Source organism: Platichthys flesus, chromosome 6 (assembly GCF_949316205.1).
Source record: "Platichthys flesus chromosome 6, fPlaFle2.1, whole genome shotgun sequence".
In the NCBI taxonomy this organism is placed as follows: Eukaryota; Metazoa; Chordata; class Actinopteri; order Pleuronectiformes; family Pleuronectidae; genus Platichthys; species Platichthys flesus.
Window position 1 is genome coordinate 5,612,517 of NC_084950.1, and position 20,923 is coordinate 5,633,439.

At 42.6% G+C, this 20,923-nt stretch overlaps 2 protein-coding genes across 5 annotated transcripts in view; both read right to left on the reverse strand.

The window, feature by feature from the left end:
• bicd1a (bicaudal D homolog 1a) overlaps nucleotides 1-14,033 on the reverse strand; it is a 30,492-nt gene extending 16,459 nt beyond the window's left edge. For all 4 annotated transcript variants that reach the window (XM_062390710.1, XM_062390712.1, XM_062390709.1 and 1 more), the window contains exon 1: nucleotides 13,595-14,033. In XM_062390710.1, coding sequence (XP_062246694.1) covers nucleotides 13,595-13,810 — 216 coding nt within the window. In that variant the 5' untranslated portion in view covers nucleotides 13,811-14,033. The remainder of the gene's footprint in view (nucleotides 1-13,594) is intronic.
• A 2,164-nt stretch (nucleotides 14,034-16,197) lies between these two features.
• On the reverse strand, nucleotides 16,198-18,194 carry LOC133955607 (intestine-specific homeobox-like). Its single transcript, XM_062390529.1, has 5 exons — nucleotides 17,880-18,194; nucleotides 17,753-17,809; nucleotides 17,507-17,655; nucleotides 16,760-16,873; nucleotides 16,198-16,582 (listed from the first exon to the last, which is right to left on the reverse strand). The coding sequence occupies exons 1-5, from the start codon at nucleotides 18,073-18,075 to the stop codon at nucleotides 16,415-16,417; spliced, it is 684 nt and encodes a 227-aa protein (XP_062246513.1). The 5' UTR covers nucleotides 18,076-18,194; the 3' UTR covers nucleotides 16,198-16,414.
• Between the last annotated feature and the right edge of the window lie 2,729 nt (nucleotides 18,195-20,923).

The following is a 20,923-nucleotide window of genomic DNA, read 5'->3' on the forward strand; positions in this document are numbered from 1 at the left end:
AGAGATCGCAGCTTAGAGCTAAATGCACACGATGGAAGTTTCACTTCAACCACTGCAGCGGGCGACGGGAACAAACATCAACTGTATCTCATAATTTATTAATGTGCCCTCATGTGTTCAAGTTCTAATTAATGTGGATTTTAATTAGATGACAGTGACACTCTGGGAACCTTTAATTAATACTTAATGAGCGCACAGTGAGAGATTAATTGATGGTGTTAAGATTGAGGTTTTAAATTGTTAACATAATGTGGATTCAATAAATACATAAATTGTACAAACCTAAACTGTATTTCAATCGTTGTTATTCTATAAAAGCTTTGAATCTTGATCATGCAGCGATTTAAATATCAAGACAAAAACCTAATCTCTGCTACTGCGATAGTTTGATAAGTTGTGCGGAAGCAGAAATGATGGTCAAATCATAAGATGCAGAATACTTATGAATGATACGCACACACACATACACACACAGACACACACACACGCACATACACACACTACTGTCCAGATGGCCCGCCCAGCCAACCATATCAGGGATTTCAGAACCATGGAGAGAGACATGTCAGACTGCTGCTTCAAAGCCAATACAGCTGTGTGTGTGTGAGCATGTGTGTGCGTGTGTGTCTTTGTGTGTGTGTGTCCTGCTGCAGCCTGTGCACCTGCAAGCTGTGAAAACAAAACTGAAGCATATGTGGCCTCACTGTGTTATTAACTTGCTCGATGGGTTGCAAAGCAGCCACGACCATGAGTGTTTGTTTATTCCTGACTCACTCATTCACTCTGTTGACTGCAGCCAGCGAAGGTAAACAACAACAACTCTCTGTCGTCTTTCAATTGGAAATTTCAAACGAAACCGCTATTGCAGTTTAGTTAGTGAGTTAACTTTGCATCACTAATGAACTGTATTCGAGTTTTCAAAATGAAAAGAATCACTTATTTGTCGTGTAGATGCAAACCATCTCACCTCTAGTTCAACTTCTGCTCTGTATAAGACCAGAAGACTAAATCTCTGTGTTCTCCAGATATTCACTGGGTTTCACGTGTCCATAACGTTGGGAGACTCACCAGAGGCAGGGGAAACGGGTCTAAATCAAAGAATCAGAGGCAAAGATGCTGGATCCTACAGTTCCCACAATGCATCTCAATAGTGTCCCTAATTAGACCTCCTGAGTTACCACTTCTTTTTCGAATCCTTCGTCTCCAACTTCCTACACAGGCTTTCTCAAATATCAAGCCCAAACTGAGATAAAGCCGATGATATCATGATGTGTAGAGCTCAGTCTGAATAGGATTAAAAAATCTTTGCTTATCAAATCCTTGTGTGTTTCATATGTTTAACATCCTAATGTTACTCTGATTTATAATTAACAGGCAAACGCCTGATGATCCATTAATATAGTTTGTTTTAAAAGAGAAACTGCTCCGGCACATTTTGCCCTTCATCAAGGGCAGAGAAATGTCCCCATGTGCTCGGCCACAGGGAAAAGTGCCAAGTCAAGAGATCTGTCATCTATAAAAACACACAGGCACATTTCCACCAGCCAGAGGAAGCTGGCTAATCACAGCCCAGCAACAATAGAGGTCAATCCCTCCAATGAGATTAACAAATGAAACAGATTAATTACATTATAAAAAAAAATACAGTTCGGTGACCCCTTGTTTAAAATTTGTACTTTGCTTTTATTTTAAAATATTTGATTCTGTTTTGTTAAGTTGAGATTACATAATCATCACCAGATAGTTTTGGATTCCATATTTCCAAGGTAACTTGCGCTGTAGCAGACTAAACTGACCAATCACATCACTGGAAAACCAGCGTCATCATTCCTACAGCATCCTGACAGGGACAAAAGAGTTTACAGTCAAGAGCAAAACAGTTTTTTTAAGTTATTGATCAGTGGAATAAATTTGCTGTTACAGAGGACTGTTATAGCTTAAGATCATTTGATTCCTATCATAGATGATTCTTTATTCTATCACTGCAGCTTAGAATAACATAAATAGACTCTGAGACAATAACTGGAAACAAAAACTAAAGCCTTGGATACATTTGTTCAGAGTGATGTTTTATTGAGTTCATCAGACATCAAACTTCATCTCATCTCTCTGCTTTTCCATTTTACTTATTTGATCATATGGTTCATGTGTTGAATGGAATGTTTGTCTGTGTCGCTATTAAAACCAAATTAAAAAATATCTCCCTCATACCCTAGACATCTTAGGGACGGAACACATGTACATATTTCTTCTTCATTCAGAGTATTAAAGTACTTTGTTTCTAAAGTTGATTGTAACTTGACTGAGCCAGTACCTGTGTTTGATGAATTTACTTTGTGGTGAAACCTTTAGGAGTTTATTGGATTCTCATGGTTATGGTGAGAATCAAATATGCTCTACTGAACCATATAAATCCTTCAGTTCAATGTCTTTAGTTGAAACCTCTTTCATTCGTGAACGACTCTCTACATATGAAAGCTTTACAGACGTGAATGTGAATCCTCTCTTCACTGGAATGCTGTTTAGTTCCCTGGAGCCTATACTCCTCTGATAACAATATGCCATGCTACATATTATACTGTTTAATGCAGGGTAACAGCAGAAAAAGGCCTTTATGTGCTTCAGCATCACATCTGTCACGTTGGGCCCGACACATTGTGTGCAGTGCATGGTGCCGAGAGGTCTGCTAGGGGACGGGCTGTGTTGAGCTCAAAAGAGGTGGCCTGTTAAACAGATTCAATTTGGCTCAAGTCCGTTCGTGATAAAAGAAAGACGCTCGGCCTCCTTGAATGCGGCTGTGTGCTCCGGCGGTGCCTGGCTGAATGAACGTTGAATCGGTGGACAGAGAGGCAGCTGGGCGTGTGATTGGTTCGCATAATTCCTAATGACTCTTTATTGCCTCTTTTTTTCTCTTAAAATCTATCTTTACATTCTCCGCTGCTCAGTGAGTCCTGGAGCCTTTCACCAGCTCGTCCTCCACGATCATCGGGAGCGCCAGCAGACGGGAGGAAAAACTATCAGAGCTCGAACAACCTGCACAAACTGCACCAGCAGATACTGTGTCATTCATAGCTCTCTCTCTCTCTCTCTCTCTCTCTCTCTCTCTCTCTCTCTCTCTCTCTGCTCTGCTCTGCTCTGCTCTGCTCTGCTCTGCTCGGTAATGTGGCCTCGAGGAGATCATGAGCAAGTCGACCACAAAACCACACGGCCGACTCTCCGGGCCGCTGCAGCACACTAATTCAGAAACACACGCGGCTGCAGGCGGAGTTGAACATGCAATTCACTGGTATTCATCCCTGAGTCCTTCCTGAGGATTTGATTCAGAGTGCCTTCAGGAAGGAAGCCACATTTAAACTAATATAAGCTAGATACAGATTTTCCACATATTCATACTTTTTCCTCAAGATCCACAAATGATTCTCTGAGAAATATTTCAGATCCAGATCCACACCAACATTTGATAGACACTACATCCCTCTATCAGGTTTTCAGGTCATCAGCCAGTAGCTATTGTGTCAACCTGCAAACTACCAGACAGCCGGAGAAAGAAACACACATGAAAACATAACCTCCCTTGCAGACGTAGAAATGCAAATCAAGAAGGAATCGATGTGCATGTCTTACTCTCACTTTAGGGTATTAGGGCTCCGACTAAACTTAATCATCTTCATTATTGATTTATCTGCTGATTTGTTCATGAGTGATTGATTGTTTGGTCAATAAAATACCCATAGATTGTACTGGAATCATTTCCCCAAAGCCTGAGCAAACATAGTTTGACATCCTGTTTGTCAGAGGAACATTTGTAAACCCAGATATAATCAGTTTAATATCATACTAGACAAACATTTAGCTTCATAAATTACTTTAACAAAGTTGGAAATGTTCAGGTTTTTCAGCGTCACAACCTCTCTCATGGTAAATGTGAGACCCTTTTTAAAGAGACAGTGCAGCCTTACGTGGATTTTTGTGTGTCTGAAGTTGTGTGTGTGCAGCTGTGCGTGTACGAAGTAAAGCAGCATTCCAGACAGATCCTCTCCATCGGGATACAGCCTCATAAACACAGAGATCCACAGATGCTCAGAAGTTCATTGACACTGAAATAACAGAATAAAAACAAAGCTGTCTGAAGGATTTGAATTATAAAACTCCTCCCAGTGTACAAATGCCTTTTTTCATCTTTTAGCATAACTTTATCCTTCACTCCTTGAATCCTCCATTCCCCCTCTGACTCTTATCTCTCTCCGAGGACAATTTGCCTCTAATACATTTATCCGTTCTTGTTCTGGAATCCTTTAAGTGGTTTCTCCCTCTGTCATAATCCTCCTAAATGACAAAAGACCATTTTTTATCCCCAGCGTCCGAGTCTCCTCTGTCATCTGGGGGTGAAGACGCATTAGAGCCCTAATGTAGGGAGTGTGGACATCGACCCACTCCGTCTCCCTCCCTCCCTCCCTCCCTCCCTCCGTCCTATGGTCCCTTATCCCCTTGTCCGACTAAGTGGTGCAGATATAATGAGCAATGAGGACAGCGCTGAAAAACAAAACAACGGAGGTGTTTGAGAGCTTGCAGGACGATCGGTATTGGTCAGTAAATGCACTCAAAGAGGCAGCCGGAGCGACAGGAGACAGAATACACAGATAACACAGTCTCCTCCCTCTGCGGTCGATCTGCCTGAGAGAGAGGACGCGGCCGAGCCAGACAAACACAGGCTGCGATGCACAGCGACTCTCTTGCAGCTGACATATGGGGCCTGTGGGTGACTCAGTGCTTTTCTGCCGTGTAGGAGGAGAGCGTCCATAATGGACCTGCAGGCCTGTGGGAAGCAGAATATACGGATTTTCATATAATAATTCCAGAAAACTCAGTCTGTCTGTTCATATGTATGTGTCTTGTCTATCTCAAAAACTGTTTATCTTTCCAGGATCACAGTTAACGTGTTTATTTTAAACAGCCCAAGTTAGAGTATTGTTGAATTTGGTGCGATTTGGACAAGGGAACATTCAATATTAATAAACTTTGAATAAAAAGACAACCAGTGCTCTGTTGCAGCGGCTGACTGCATTATAAACTCTGCTTCATCCATGTTAGCAGATGGGAACTCAGGCTTACCTTTTATTTTAAGCAGTTATCACACTTAAAATAAACCCAACCCCAAATAGAATTTCCAAGTTTTTGTTTGAACACAGCCCAACTTGATTTGGCTTCATTTTCTTGCAGAGCGAGGAAGAGGAGACGTGTCGTCCATCTTTGTTTACAGTCTACGTTCTATGCTTGCAGCTCTGTGAGGCTGAGATGCCTGCACAAGAACACGAGACGTCTTGGTTACGTAAATCTGTAGGCATGTTAACCTCAACCTTATTATAAATCTTCCATATGCACTTATACAACAGTCAAGGTCCTTCCTCTGTGCTCGTTCAGTTTCCCGACCTAACTTGACATCAGCGCTCCCGTGAAGGAGGACAGGGTTAATTAAATGGCTGAACTACAGGATAATCTAATACATGTCTAAGAGTGTACAGCCCCTAACTGGGTAAAAGTGACAAAGACAGATCCTCTGACCCTGATTCTGTGTCACACACACACACACACACACACACACACACACACACACACACACACACAGACACACACAGTGACGTGCTCATGCATGCCACTGTATACGTGCACTGTAATTGTGACGAGGCAGAGGACCGGTCGCGGTTGTTCTTGCTCTACATCGTCTCTGGATGTAATGGCCTCTGGACATGGAACTAGGACGCTTCTCTTCCCTCTGCATGCAGAGAGGATAATCAGGAAAGAAGCTGAAACTTGATTTTGCTCCGTCTAGACACAACCACGGCAGAATAACTGAAGTAGGCCGATTCTTTTTTTTTAAATAAACAAACATTAAATTCACGTGATCAAGCCGGAGCTCACACAGTGAAGACCTTTGTTTTCCTTGCGTTTCTGCTACGCCTTCAGAGTTTCCAGCACACATTGCTAAAGTAGACAAACCAATCAATACAGCAGCCTGCAGGCTCCGGTTCCCCGGTCCCTCCGAGCAGCGACTGTATTTCACTGCGGTAAAAAGGAACTTTCTGGAAAACAGAGTCGGGGCCTGAAGGGGTTTCTGCAGAGAGAAAGAAAAGGACGGGGAGGGAAAGTCTGTCCGGCTTTCATGAGGGTGTCAAGAGATTTAAAAAAGTGGAGACAAAAACAAAATCATAAAGGTCAACTGAAATAACTTTGATAGTCATTTTTAAATGGTTTGTAGTTTTGCTATTGGCCCATTCACTCTCTCTCTCACACACAGACACACACACTCACTCATACAGTGAATCTATGTGCAGCCCTTTCTCTATCACACATCACTCACACACTGCTGGCACAGTCGTTTGTGGCTAGTTGGCGTTCAGGGTCTTGCCCAAGGACACTCCCACATTCCCAGGGAAAGAGGGACACAGGGATCTAACAGCCAACCTTCTGGTGATAGTGGACCACCCGCTCTACTTCCTGAGCCTTGGCCGCCCTAAACCTTTTAAATTGTCCTATAACCAGAGACAAATCCCCACCTTCTCTCTTCCTTTCCTCGCCTCCAATAAGTCACAATCCATAAAATACAATAAAAACAAATAAACTATAGTGCTGAGTCCCTCATAACCCCCACCACCACTCCTTCCTGCCGCCACTCAGTCTCTGCTCTTGATCACAAGATCCAGCACAAAAGCCCCAACTCCTGTCTCCCTCTACACACACAGTCATAGCGTAGATAATAACAAACAAAAAAAGTTGAAATCGGTGCGCACATGCAGGCAAAGAGGTTTTAACATGTGACTCAGCCACAATGACCAATGACCTTCCGGTCAGGTCATCACACAAACAGACACACACACACATACACTCACATACCAGAGGCCAAAACAAGAGGACAGACAGGTCCTTGTTTCTATGCTCGGCTGCATCCCCGAGCCTGTTGCTGGGGTCGGAGGTCAACCTGCGGCAAACCTCCCTCCCTCAAAACACTGATGTCATTAACACTCAATAAACCATACAATAATCAGCGTCTAACCACATTAGATTGGCGTCCTGCTGTGCTGCAGACGTCACAAGGTACAGACACACAGTTTCATCTCTGTGACAGATTGGAAAGCGATTCCACAGCTGTTTTCTCTGGGCTTTGATCCACTTTGAAGAAATCACAAGGAATCCGTCAGCTGCGTTTCACCAACAATTCAAGACACGCTACACACAATAGAACGCATGGGGCCTGGTGCGTGTTCCACACATAGAGCAGGAATCGATGCGTAATTCCCAGATCACTCCAGGGGGTGGGAGGAGCACCGGTGAGGGGGGCGCCATGGGAAATGAGGAGGGGGGATGGTGGACTCACGGACAGTGTGAGGGAAAAGTGAAAGAGGGGGGGACGGCATCATCTCATGAGGTATTGATTGCTCCCCTCCGTCCATGTTTACTGCCTCTGCTACGGACCCCTGCTAATGCAAAAGAGGATTAAAGGACGGGGGACGGGGGGGGCACCTGTAATGCATTATTTTACCCAGTCAGTGCAGATGATCTCCAACCACAGACTCTCTCAGGCCGGATTGTCAACCCCGAGTTGGAGGCCAGGTCAAACACACCAGGGCCTTTGGTAAAAAAAGTTAATAAATGTTCCCAAGTGTTGAAGTTGTTGTATCTTTTCATTCAGTGAGTCTTTTTAGAGATGGAGACACAAGTTAAAGACAGACAGATGTACACAGGAGGTCCAAAAGTTAACATGTCTAACTTGTGCATGTTATATCATGAGCTATAAGCCGTATGTCCACTGCAGTGCAACAACTAGAGTCCAAACTATTCATCAGAAAACAGAAGCTGAGCAGAGGTTTGTGTGTTTGACGGGCAGAGTCTGAGATGCAGGTACGAGGCGCGGGGGGGGTAGAGATAGAGGAAGCGCCCTTTTGAATAATCATACATCAGCGAGTTCTGAAGGAAATGTAATTCCGAGGCTCCAAAATTAGTTTTGAGGTTTATTCAACGTCAGGAGAGGAACTTTAACACCTGACTGTAACCACCCTGCAGCTTCAGGGACTTGTCTGATACGTTTCCTCAGTGAGGTCACTGCAGGAGTTCACAGTCCTGGAGGGAAATATGATAAACACCTCTGGAAATGTCACCCATCATGTGTTATATATTCATGTACGGTTTCCTGCTGCCTGGCACACGGAGGGTTCACAGACCGGTGTGACTTTGCACCACTCACTCTCTGGGCATTATAATTCATTCTGAAGGAGGTTGAGACAAACAGAAGCTTCACAGCCTTGTCCCTCGTCTCTAATGACCGAGCAGTCTCATGACATATGCTTGACTCATGCAGATGTTGCTGTTGAGCAGAGCCCAGAGGGAGTGGAGTGACAGCTAATCAATCGTCTTCAGGTTATTTTCACATGTTGCTGGCTGCTCGCTGACAGGAAACCCCTGGGGAGTAATACACCATGATAACACAATGAGCCCTTTTTATCCATGAAGTGAGCAGATCCTCTTCCACGTAGTCCGTCATACAGTGGCCCAGGACAGACAAATCACTGATGGCTCTAGAGATTGACTCTAGATAGAGAGAGGGAAGTGAGGGATTATGGCTGCAATCTGCCACCTCACCACTAGATGCCACTAAATCCAACTCACTGCTCCTTTAAAAATAAAGCTTATCCAGCAGAGGTTTAGCTTAACTTAGCCTAATGGAAGTTGAGTGATAGCATAGGGATACACTCAGAAAGGCTCAGTCCAAAGGTATAAAACTTCTAACAGAGTCTCCGAATATATTATGTTTAAATCATACAAAGTGATGCCACTGATCTCAGCTGAGCACTTTGGTTATTTTAAATGAATTAACATCCAAATGTGAGTTGAGTGAAGTGCTCTCTACCACTGGACACAATCTGCAGACGATTTCAAGCCTCAACAATGTGATGAAGACATGAACACGCTGCTCCTCCTCCTCCTCCTCCTCCTCCTCCTCCTCCTCCTCCTCCTCCTCCTTCTCCTCTGCAGCAAAGGCATCCTCCTCTTTCGGCCTCTCACTGTGTCCTATCCGAGGAGGTAGATCTGCCCAGAGACAGCACTGAAGCCAGAGCCACGGGGTAACGGGTGTTTCCGTCACTGCTTCGGCAGCTATCCAGAGACTCACACAGTACACACACACACACACACACACACACACACACACAGAACGATATAAGAAATGAGAGTGGCCGGGCCAGCAGGCAGAGAGAAAGACGGGGAGGGAGTCTGAGTGAAAGAGCTCGATAAAGGGAGAAATATGTAGACAGACACTTTGCTGTTGTCAGCTGCCAAAACACACTCTTAGCTTCCTCTATCTGTCTGGACCCTGCAGGCAGCAGAGAGAGACGTGCAACTTCTTCTAGAGGACTAACGGCTGTGATCACTTTTTAGACGTCTCTTTGTCCGTATTAAAGGAAGGCGGGATTTCCACTCAAACATTTATTCGATTATTTGATTGGTTGGCAAACAAAACATTAGAGCTTCTATTTTTGAAAATAATAGTTTATGAATTGTATGATTTGCAAATGTGAGATTTTATTCCAAACTATCCAAACATGATCTTGCCCATCTTGGGCTCTGGGAAGCTGTGAGGTGGCAACAAGGTTTTTGTTTTCTTTCTTTGTTGTTCCCATCAGGATAACACAAAAACTACTTGATTGATTTCCGTGGTTATTGTGAAGGGGTGTGACATGACACCAAAGTAGAAGCCACTAAATTTTGGAGCAGATTTCTCTACTTGATCATGGCATGATAGTGTGTTAGCCTGATATAACCTGACCACAAATCACAGCTAGATACAGACACACAAGTTTGCTACAGCGAGACTGAATTAGAGCAGCTGAGGCACGAAAGTCCTGTGTGGATTTTTCCTGTGTGTGCCGTCTGTGAGTTCATGTGTGAGGTAGGAACTTGTTCCTCCACCAGCTGGGACCTGAACTGAACACACAACATACTGTCGGTGTGACCACAGAACATATGGAAACACGGTGGGGAAGACGCATGCAAATCTGGCCGGCTTGTACATACACTCAGAATAGATTATACTCAGTTGAATGTATGAACACTGTACGCAAACCAATAGAACAATCTGCTCTCAGCTCTGAGGGTTACTGTGTTAAGGTTCTACCTCTAGGGGTCTCTCAACCAAATCAATAACAAAAAACTTTAACTGATGACAACAAGAAGCAGCATGGGATCATGGGAGTTGTTGTTTTCATTGCCAAAAAAATCTACCTGAGGCCAAATACAGTGTAGCTGTTTTTAGACATTCTAATGCAGAACTGTTATATATTATATTTAAACTAGTAAATATGCATTTGAAAATTCAATAATGACTGAATGAAACAGAATCTATAGTCAAATGAAAGAGGAGAGGAAGGCGATGGCGAGACTGAGTAATGGATTCATCATCTTTCATGAGAATAACCGACAGCTGCAGGACTATAGGCCCCACACGGTCCCAGAAGCAATCTCCATTTCCATTTGCTGTTCCCCCTGACCTTTCACAACACACCTCTGCGGAGTACAGCGGGAGCAGATATGATGTGATTGTACTGGCAGGTTTGCACTCGTTCCACTCGGACTCATATTCACAGAGGATCTGCGACAGGCGGACGAGAAGCAGGAGGTGTTCTTCTCTGTGGAAGTAATATCACCTCCAGAAAATGTTCCCTCTGTCAGGCAAAGAGCACACACACACACACAAACGCACACATGCAAACGCACACGAGCGGGGAAGCAGAGAACACAAAGGATGCATCTGCAAACGGATGACAGATCAAAACAAAGAGCACCGCTGCTCTACTGTTTTATAGCCAAGTGATGAAAAGTAGTGCAACAAATTCATAATCCACTACCCTCCTCTCCATCATTTTCCTTTCGCCACCCCACCCCCCCCACTGGAGCCACTGTCGACTCCACCGTCTCTTCACTTCTGCTTCTCTCTGTTCCCCCCCGTCCCATCACATTCTCCTTCCTCATCTGCCACATCACCCGTCATCAGCCAGTAATTCCGAAGTGTGAGGTATGGGCCGGACAGTGCTCTGCTTACGGCGGTGTGGGGCCGTCTCTTTTGCCTTACTGTGTGTTTCTCTGAGCTGCACAAGGATCATTCTGATGGCGCGTGAGAGTCAAAACAAAATGTTCCACTAGTCAAGCGCTGGAATAACAAAGGGCAGAGAGGAAGAGAGAGCGGGAGATGGAAAAATATAACCACGCATGTATAATGTAACATGGGGAGGGCTGCGCTAAAGGTTGAGCATGTGATGTCATTATTGTTTGATTTGGTACAAGTATATATATTTAGAGTCAGCTGATGGAGTCAGTTGTTTCACATGTTTTTAATGTTTTTTTATGGTTTTTACTTCATCTTTTGTGGAAGATGTTATTAGATCTCTTTTAATGGCTTAATAAATGATTACAAGTAAAGATTGCAGACTTCAATTAAGTCAGGATAGCTCTTAAGGAAAATGGTTTAAATGAAGAGGATGTTTACCTGGTCCAGGTATAGACTCTGACAATTCTTGACATATAACTCCCTTCATTACAGGAGTAACAATGTTAGACTTTAATGGATTTTACACTTTTCTGAGGCCTCGATAAAGACACAAGATGCTGTGACTCATGTTTATTTTCATGATCAGTTAAACTGCTAAATGTTATCTTGATCAGTTTATCAATAAATGCTCCATCATAATATCCTGAACCTCAATTTAACAAGATAAAATGTCTAAATCATCAGTCAAACTCCCAGAATAGAGTAAGATGATGTAAATTATTGAAACATAGCTTTAATATACTTTTCACTTTCTTAGGGGATTTTTTTTTTTGTGACTGAGCGACTTTAATCTCAGACCAGAGTGACTGGTGTGTGCTTGATTAGAGACGACACTGTATAAATAATGATGAGGATTTCTGAGTTGGCAGCACAGAACAAACATCTCTGACTTGCTCGCTCTCTCTCTCGCCCACACACTCACACACTCACACTCACACACAAAACAAAAAACCAAGCCTTCAGCTTCTTCCCTCAACTCTAAGAGCCATGTCCTCATCCTCTCTTTCTTATACATGCATTCATTAATGGATTCATTTATAAACACAGCCACGTAACCAGGGTCTTGCAGTGCTTCACCAAAGCAGTTCATTTATTACCAAATATTAATGAATATGTTTATTCTCACAGTCAATCACGCTGTCCTTGCTTTTCTAAATGTAAATCCTCATGTGGAGGTTTTTGATCGATGAGCCTCTGAACCAACACACACAAGCTGCGGTGAAGATCCAATAACTGATGGAGTCTTTAAAACTCTCTTGGAAAAACACAGACGACTGAAATGAGTGACTGGTGACATTTACTCACTGTGGGAAGGAGTCTTGAAAACAAAGGAGTAGTGGAGGCACTGGTGTGGGAGGGCAGGCGGGGGGGAGCTGGGTGTTACTGGCAGAATCCTGAGCTTGCATATTGTGTTATATGCAGTGTTGCTTTTTGTTGAGCTTCACTGCTCAGAAACACCATCGACTTATATTTCATAACAACTTATTCATGCAAGACTATGGATGGGCAACCAAATCAATAATTATCGCAATATACTCCTCATCAATAACAATATGTTACACAACTCCAACCTTTAGCAATATATTTTGTATGTGTTGTGCAAACACAATGAGGTGAAGCTTAATGATCAGTTTTGTATTTGCTGAAGTGTTGGTCATTCTTTGCCCCTTAAAGATAATAAAACCAGTTTCATTCTGTTATACCTTTTGGCAGTATGGCCCAGCCCTATGCAAGGTTTTAACTTCTTCCTTGTAAAGACCCGGTCACCCATCAATCTCCAACCTTCACTTCCGACCACTTCCTGTGGTGAAACAAATCCCAGCATGGCTTCGTGCTGAGTTCTACTTTGGTGAACTTTTAACCTTTGATACTCGCTTCACATTCGCAATATGTGTGACCCGTGCCCTTAGCGCAGAGATTTATGATTTCTAGGGAATAATTGTATTTACATGAGCCGAGAAGATAAAGCTTTTTTTGAAAAATTTCAACCACACTGAGAAAAGCATTTAACATGCATCCAGCTATACTCCAAGCCACACTGTATTTACTATTTAACATCAAGGTGCCCTCAGTGTTTCTATCGAACTCGTCCTCGGTGCACTGCAACCTAACCCCATTCCAAAGAGGTGTTGCAGCCCCAAGTGGATACAAGTGTGTGCATGTGTGTGTCTGCAGGTGTGTAACTGTTAGGTAAACCCCTTTCCCTCAGGTTACAGCCGTTTAACCTGCATCCACCTCCTCAGTCACACAGTATGCACCATTTAAATTGGGGGGCCCTTTGCCATGATTAAGAAAACCCCTAGATCCGCCACTGGTTGCACAGTCATGCAAACTGGATGATTTTCTATAACATTCAAGTTGACATGTTTTGTTTGGGACCCCGGAGACAACAGGACGACCATGCTGGCCCCCACCCTGGAGGGGCCCACAGGTCTGTGCAGAAAACAGCTGACCAACAAAAACAAGACCGCCCCCCCACCATAAACCTCCTGCACCGACCTCCTGCAACTGCTCCAACTCCTTCCTGAGGGTCTCCTGCTCGGTCTCCAGCTCCGCATACTTGTGTTTCAGCGCCTGGTTCTCCTCCAGCACCACCAGTCCGCACTCCGCAGCCCGGATCTTCTCCCGGTTCGCCTCGGTCAGCTCCTGGGTGAGCCGCTGCACCTCGGCTCGGTACTGATCCACCGATTCCCCGCATCCTAAGCCGGCGGCCATCGCCCCTGTCTCCCGGTGTCTGAGCAGCCGTCGCCCCCTCCTCTGTCGGCGGCTCTGCGGCTCCTCCTGAGCCCCTCGGCCGGTTTGCACGGAGCTAGAGGAGGCGGGCGGAGGCTGAGGGACACCGCCCCCCCCTCTATCTCTCTCTCTTTAAAACATGTAAACACAAACAAACACCCTCAACACGTGCCTCCACAGTGAAATATCAGCGAACAACAGATAAATAACATTCAAACATCCACAACAACACTTTGATGAAGCCTCGCGCTCTGAAACCAGGTCAATGGAGTCAGCAGAACACTGAGCATCATTTCTGCTTATTCATGGAGGCGAGGGCGCCACCTGTCTGCTGCATGGAGGTATACCACCCTGTCTGTGTGTCTGTCTGTCTGTCTGTCTGTCTCTCTCTTTATCTATTGTCTATCCATCCACCCATCTACCTACCTCACTCTCTCTTCCTCTCTCTCGCTCTCTCTCTGTCTCTCTCTCTCTTTCTCTCTCTCTCTCTCTCTCTCTCTCTCTCCTCTCTCTCTCTCTCTCTACCTATCCATCCATCCGTCCATCTACCTAACCATAAATATAATAATACATAAATCAAAAGCTCTTCTCAAAGATGGTTCTTCCTATCAAACTGATGCATGTACAGTTCTCCCGTTTTTAAAGTTTGGTTTTGATTAGTTATTTGACGTCAAAAGAACGGGTTGAAACGTCATGATTGACAGACAGTGGATGTGCACAATTATTATTTTCATAAAGGAATAACCTCTTACTAATACAAATAGTGTTTTTTTTAAACATGGAGGAAGCCCTTTAATGTGGGCATGGGTCACTGGTGTCTGCCCATCTTTCTACAAAAGCCCAGTATGGACAAATCAAACAGTGCAGTGGATGCCTTTCAGAGAGACCACCATCGGTTCTCCTACACACTTGAATGAGAGCATGGATTTCTTATTACACCACATCTCTTGTGTTATGGTCCGTCCATGGCTGAGGGACCATTCAAGTGGCTGCAATGTGCAATTTAACCACTAGATGCTCTCATATTTACAACATTTCGAAGAGGGAATATGTTTCATAATTTCTAATCTTCCCTGTTTACATACACCCTGACACCATAGACTGTATGGCCTCACAGTTGTATTGAATTACAAGAGATATTTTTGGTATCGTGGACACTTATAGCCAGGGGACAACTCATTCATCTCAGTGTACCCACATTTTTTAAACTTATAAAATGGGAAATTTTACAAAAACTAAATGTATTCCTGATGATGCACCATCAAAAAGCACATATTTATTTAGCCCCTTTGTATTTTCTGTGACTTCATGAGACAGTCATTGATCTTTTGACCAATAATGCTAATTTGACAAAAATAAAAATCTTTTATGATCCAAGGAAATTGTTTTTTGGTTTGTAATATTGGATCCATCCAAATGAATATCTTACGTGTATCATAAATGCAAAACTAAAGATGTCAGTTTGTAATCACTTGCCTAATGATAAACATATGGTTATACAAGCGTGGCCAAGGATGCTGTCCATCGACACCGCTCTGTGCTGCCCTCTCTCAACCCGCCTCTCTGCAGGCAGGAGAACAGTTTATCTCTCTGCATGTGCAATAAAGGAAGACATGGCCCGGGGTGAAAAGTTTAACCCTTCTCATCAGAGGCTTGTCAGACCTATCAGTTATGGCGCTGTCAGTTTAGTTATGGTGGTGATAGCGAAGGCGCTGCTGCGTTATCAATATTATAATTGGTAATTATTAGGAAAAAAGTCCCGCCTAGCGCTTCTTAGAAAGAAAGAGACGACATCACCTCACAACAGGGTATCACAGGTCTCCTGGAGGGCAGGTCTGTGAAGGTTGTGAAATACCTTTATCTGTGATATTGATTTATCAACTGGAATAAAGAGTTATGAGGACATTTATATAGATTTCAGGAGGTTTGTTTATTTTTCTATTTAAGTTAAATTTATTTACATATCTCTGCATCCCTAATAAACAGTAATACCCGTATAAGTAATTTTTTTTACTTTGATCCTATTCGACAAGTTCTGTTAATTACGCAGTTGACCTGCAAATAACCTGTATTTACAAGGAAATATTAAGATAAGGGCCGGTCGTCAGAAAGTCAAACAGATTAACAGTTTATGGCAGCGCTGTATCTTATCTCCGACAAGGAACTGCAGTGTCATGAAAAAAAAAATAGACCTGAACGACACAGCACAAACAGCCTCTCTACCAAGAAGTATACCGAGAGGAACTCAATCCTTGATCTGTACAAATACATCAGTACAGACTTATCACCAGGTCCAACCTGAATGCTTCAGTAGCCAAGTCAACATTGATGAGCACCTTTTTTTTTAATTATATATATTTGATGGGCTTTTATTTGATAGGACAGAGTTATATGTGAAACGGAGACAGACAGAGAATGGTCAAAGTTTATCAACAGTAAATGAACAAAATGCAAAACAGTAGTTCAGGTGGACAACACATTTAGACGCCATTTTGTGTATCATCAGAAAGTCAGTGCGATCTTTGTACCGCGAGAAATCAAAGAAACAGAACAGTGTCATCAGCGTTAAAAAAAATAGGAACTGTGCTATCTCTCTGTTCCCAGCAGATCAAAATAGAGAGTCCTGTAATCTGGGGAATGTGTGTTGGTCAGCACGGGCTTTGACGCTGTTGAAGTCGTTCTGGGGAGCAGCCGGGGGTGAGGAGGTTTCGGGAGGCAACATGGCAGCCAGCACACCGGCTGCAGACGAGGTTCCTGTCAGGGCAGAGAGAGAAATCTGTGAGAAAACCCCCCGACCAATCGTCAAGCGATCAATAACGATTAGATAACGGCTTTAATCAGTAGAACAAGCTTTTTTATCTGTCCAGTCAAGCGATTTCATTGGAAATTCCCACACATTTATATTAAAATGAAAGTTTAATGTTTTAAAACCTCATAATACTGCAGCTCGTGACTGGAGGACTGGACGTGCTGGCTGGAGATCAGCTCCAGGTCCTTCAGGGTTTCTGTCTTCCTCCATTTGGCTCTGCGGTTCTGGAACCAAATCTGAAGCGCACAAAAACAACACACACATTTACATATGCATCCAATATTTGTAATGCCGATAACATATTTTTGTTGTTCTTAAAGTAACAATAAACTTTGGTTCATATCAAATCCTCCTAAAACTCCCTGGGTTTAAAAATTCACCCGGTTTGTAATAGATACAAATATGTTACTTTGTTATATTGTTTGGTTATTTAAATGAAATCGAAAAGTCATGAGACACAAACAAGTTTGATCTTAACAGCTGTCTGAATTTAAATGAATTATCAATCAGCCGTTAGAAACCCGCCTGCGGCCTTTGAAACTACCAAGGATACAGATATCATGAGAAAATCATTAACACATAGTGATATGTAAGTTTGGGTGTATTGATGCTTCTCTTTGGTCTATTTAATACTATCAGGCTCTTGTTTGAGAGCGCTCACTGACCTGTTACCAGCCCTAGATTAACCAACGGACTCTTGTAAGATTGTAATCAGTTACAAAATAAGATCAAATGTGATTGCTTGTACGTGGATAGAACCCCAATGATAAGAAAAGGGATAGATGTATGGATTTCACACCTCTGGACGTCCATCACTATATTAACACGGGCAAATCTTGATTGAACTCCAGAGCTGAATGTGCTCCTACCTGTATCCGGCCCTCGGTGAGGTGCAGACCCAAGGCCAGCTGCTCTCTGGTGTTGACGTCTGGGTAGTGAGTCTGCTGGAAAACCTTCTCCAGCTCCTTCACCTGGAACGGTGTGAACGTCACCCTGGTTTGCCTTTTCTTCCTCCGACCTGTAAGACAAAAAGGATTAGAAAGTGTCTCCATTAACATCAGCATCATTTATGAATCCAAACAGTCTCTTTTGCTTTTCAACACACTCATACTCACCGATGCAGTCTGACGTGGCCTTTGGAGACTCTTCAAGAAATCGGGTTTGTGGAGTTTCTAGAGGCAGAGTAAAAAGTTAATATTTTGATTAGATTTTCAAAATTTAAGGGTTAAAAACCAATCATACCTGTACACGAGTGCTGTATCGATTCCCTGGGGTTCTCCTTGATGACGGACCAGCTCCGGTGGACTCTCTTCTCCTTTCGGACACACATGGGCCTCCTCAGTATCGCTTCGATGGAATGGGATAATTTTTTGCATGGCGGAGAATCCCTTAGCTGATCCACGCAGGAGTTCTTCTCTGCATCTCCTCTGTTCCACATTTCCAGGGCTATATCACCATTAACTGATTTAGTTACTTCCAGAAGCAGTTCAAATAAAATACCTTCCCCTGTTCTCTGACTTCTTCTTCTTCTTCTTCTTCTTCTCGTCCTCTCTCTGTAAGGTGAGGACAGTGGGGTAGTCCTCTCTCTCTCTCCTGTCAGCCTGTGTTTGACCTGCATCACATGGTCATCAGGTGGGAGGAGCGAGAGGCTGCATTGCAATAGCCTTTACTTCTAAGAACACTGTTAGTCAGAATCCATGTCAAGGTTTCCAGTTTCCCTCGGGAGCTGTTAATTCAAGGTGTGTTCATTGTAAATATGGGAACATGCTCTATAATGTCATATCTGCTCTTATCAGCTCCTCACAGACAGATTTATATTTCATACACATAAATTCTGCTTGTGCTGTAAAAAACAAAGCACAAGAACAAATGTTTTCATTGTTCATCTCAGGCAAAAAGTCTTTGTGTTGTTTGTAGCTTGATTAACAACCAAGGACATTAAACCCTGAATACGTATTTAAATGACTGCTTCTTGTTCTTATCAGCAGGTTTATTGGAGGACAAATCGTTATCGCTCTGGCCTCAGTTTGCCCTCTCACACTCAAGTTCACCTCCTGGGGACAGGGAGAACTCGAGCTTTTAGTGCCTCCTGGTGGTGGTGAGGGAGATCAGGTTTAGTTACTCCTGGACGTCTCCATCTAGTGGTTTGATGTCCTACTGTATATTACGCCAAGGATCAAGCTTTGTAAATAAGCCTTTTTTCACAGCTTGTAATAGCAGGAATTATCTGTATTTAATAACTTAAGCTTTTTTATACATTATTTTTATATGAATGTAGTGTTAATCCCCTTGGAATTTGCGCTTTAATGTTTATTCAGCAGCATTGTTGTATTCTAAAAATAGAAAATTAAAAAAAATCTAAATTCTGTTCTTTCTAATTTCCCTCATACATAGTGAACAGAAAGCTGTAGGTGCTGTGAAGCAATAATTTATTACATAAAACAAAAACAAATCATTTGCATTGCAGCACAAGTGTAAATCCTGTAGGTGGTGCTGTTCTCCGCCTCTCTCGTCACTAATGAGTCACAGAACGGTGACCTGCTTGAGTCACTTGTGGTCAGTGGGTAATGAAACAGGACAAAAAACAATCAAGGGAATGTAACAGCTAATTAAATCAACAACCTTAGATGTTACCTCAGCCAAGGTTCTTAACAAACTGAGAATAAAAACAAATTTTTGTCAAGAAAATGCAGATTTGTCTTGTTTTTCTTTTGTTGACATTCGTCCTTCAGTGAATTGGATGTTCAGAACAGTTTGTTTGTTTAATTTCTAAATGTGTAAAACATTAATCTGCAGAAGTTTCCCGTTCACTCCGTTAACTCAAGCAGATTTATTACTCCCCCTATTCCGCTTAATGTGATCATGTGTGTCTGAGTCACAGTCTGACCGAACCTGATGTGAGGGACACAATAGGTTAAGTTAGCCAGAGAATTGATTTGTCTCTATTAATGAGCAGATGAAAATAAAAAGGCTTAACTGCTTATCACTCCCAGTTCAACCAAATACAACTAAACCATTGTTACCATGTAAATACATAGTATTTAAAAACTTTGCCTCAAAGTAAGTTATAAGAAAACTGTCTTCACTACCTGACATGGGATGGAGCCGTCTTAGGTGAGACACTACAGGCAAATAAAATAAAATGTTAAAACAAAATGTATTTGGTAATGTTTTTCTCAAATTTTAAACTTTAACTTTAACTAAAATGGCTAATTTGTAAAAATTTCCAGAATTTATAGATCAGACATCTGAACTGTGGATGAAGCCAAGTATAAAATTCCCGTTTCAGTTTTTTTGGGGCATTTTAGAGCCAAAGGATTTAACATGGTAAGTCAGGGAATCAGCTGTTTATCACTTTATAAAGCATAAAATCTGTGTCAATAGCCATGGAGAACCACATTTTGCCACAAATGTCTTGCAAATCAGGCTTTGAATGTTAAATGCATAAAACCCCCTTAAGAGTAAAGATTGCGATTCAACTGGAAAGTTTTGTTTGGAGATTTTCTGGTTTCTAGTATGAGGAAAAATCCCAAATAGACAAAGTGTTGTAAAATAAACACTTATTTAACTGATTTCTTATGTCAGCAAAAAAACCCCAAATCTCCATCACTAGATGATATAAGTGTTTTTGAAAACGGTCACATGCCCTCAGGAGACCTCCTGATGACAAAGCCCTGCTTCTCTCTTTGCTCTTCAAATTACACGTGAGCTCAGTTTCCTATTTATTTAATTTAGGGCTTATTTTCAAGCCCCCCCTCAGTGTCTTCCTTCCCACTGTTTGTCCCTTAGACATACATTTTGGACATTTAACTTTTCTGGTTCCTGAAGTAATAAAGAAAATCAAATTACTGAAGGTCAGACAATAATCAGAAGTGTTTTTAATTCTTAGTGAATGACTGATAGTTTGCTTTTCTTTCATTGCAGCTCTGCCTGTGGAAAGGCTCAGGGCAATGTAGGTTGGTCGGTTCGTTAATTGACTGGTTGTCAGGTTTCTTGGTAATTTGGTTGGTTAGATGGTTGGTTGGTTGGTTGGTCAGTGAGTAAGTCAGACAGTCAGTAGTTGGTTGTACCACCTTGGTCCAGGCTGAAATATCTCTTTGATAGGTTGTTTGTTTAGGGATTGAATGTCCTCAGTTCACCTCTATAGCACCACCATGAGGTTAACATTTCTAATTTTCAGTGAAATGCCTCAAGAACCATCAAATAGACTACCACGAAAACAATTGTTGACGTTGATTACCATATTCAAAATAATTCAAAAAGCATGTTGGAGAAGTCAAAGGTGA

Coding starts and splice junctions, on each gene's coding strand:
- LOC133955607 (XM_062390529.1), bottom strand. CDS start 18,075: ATGTGGAACAGAGGAGATGCAGAGAAGAACTCCTGCGTGGATCAGCTA. Junction 17,656..17,752: donor GGCCACGTCAGACTGCATCG/GTGAGTATGAGT, acceptor TTTGTCTTACAG/GTCGGAGGAAGAAAAGGCAA. Junction 16,583..16,759: donor ACGAGCTGCAGTATTATGAG/GTTTTAAAACAT, acceptor CTGCCCTGACAG/GAACCTCGTCTGCAGCCGGT.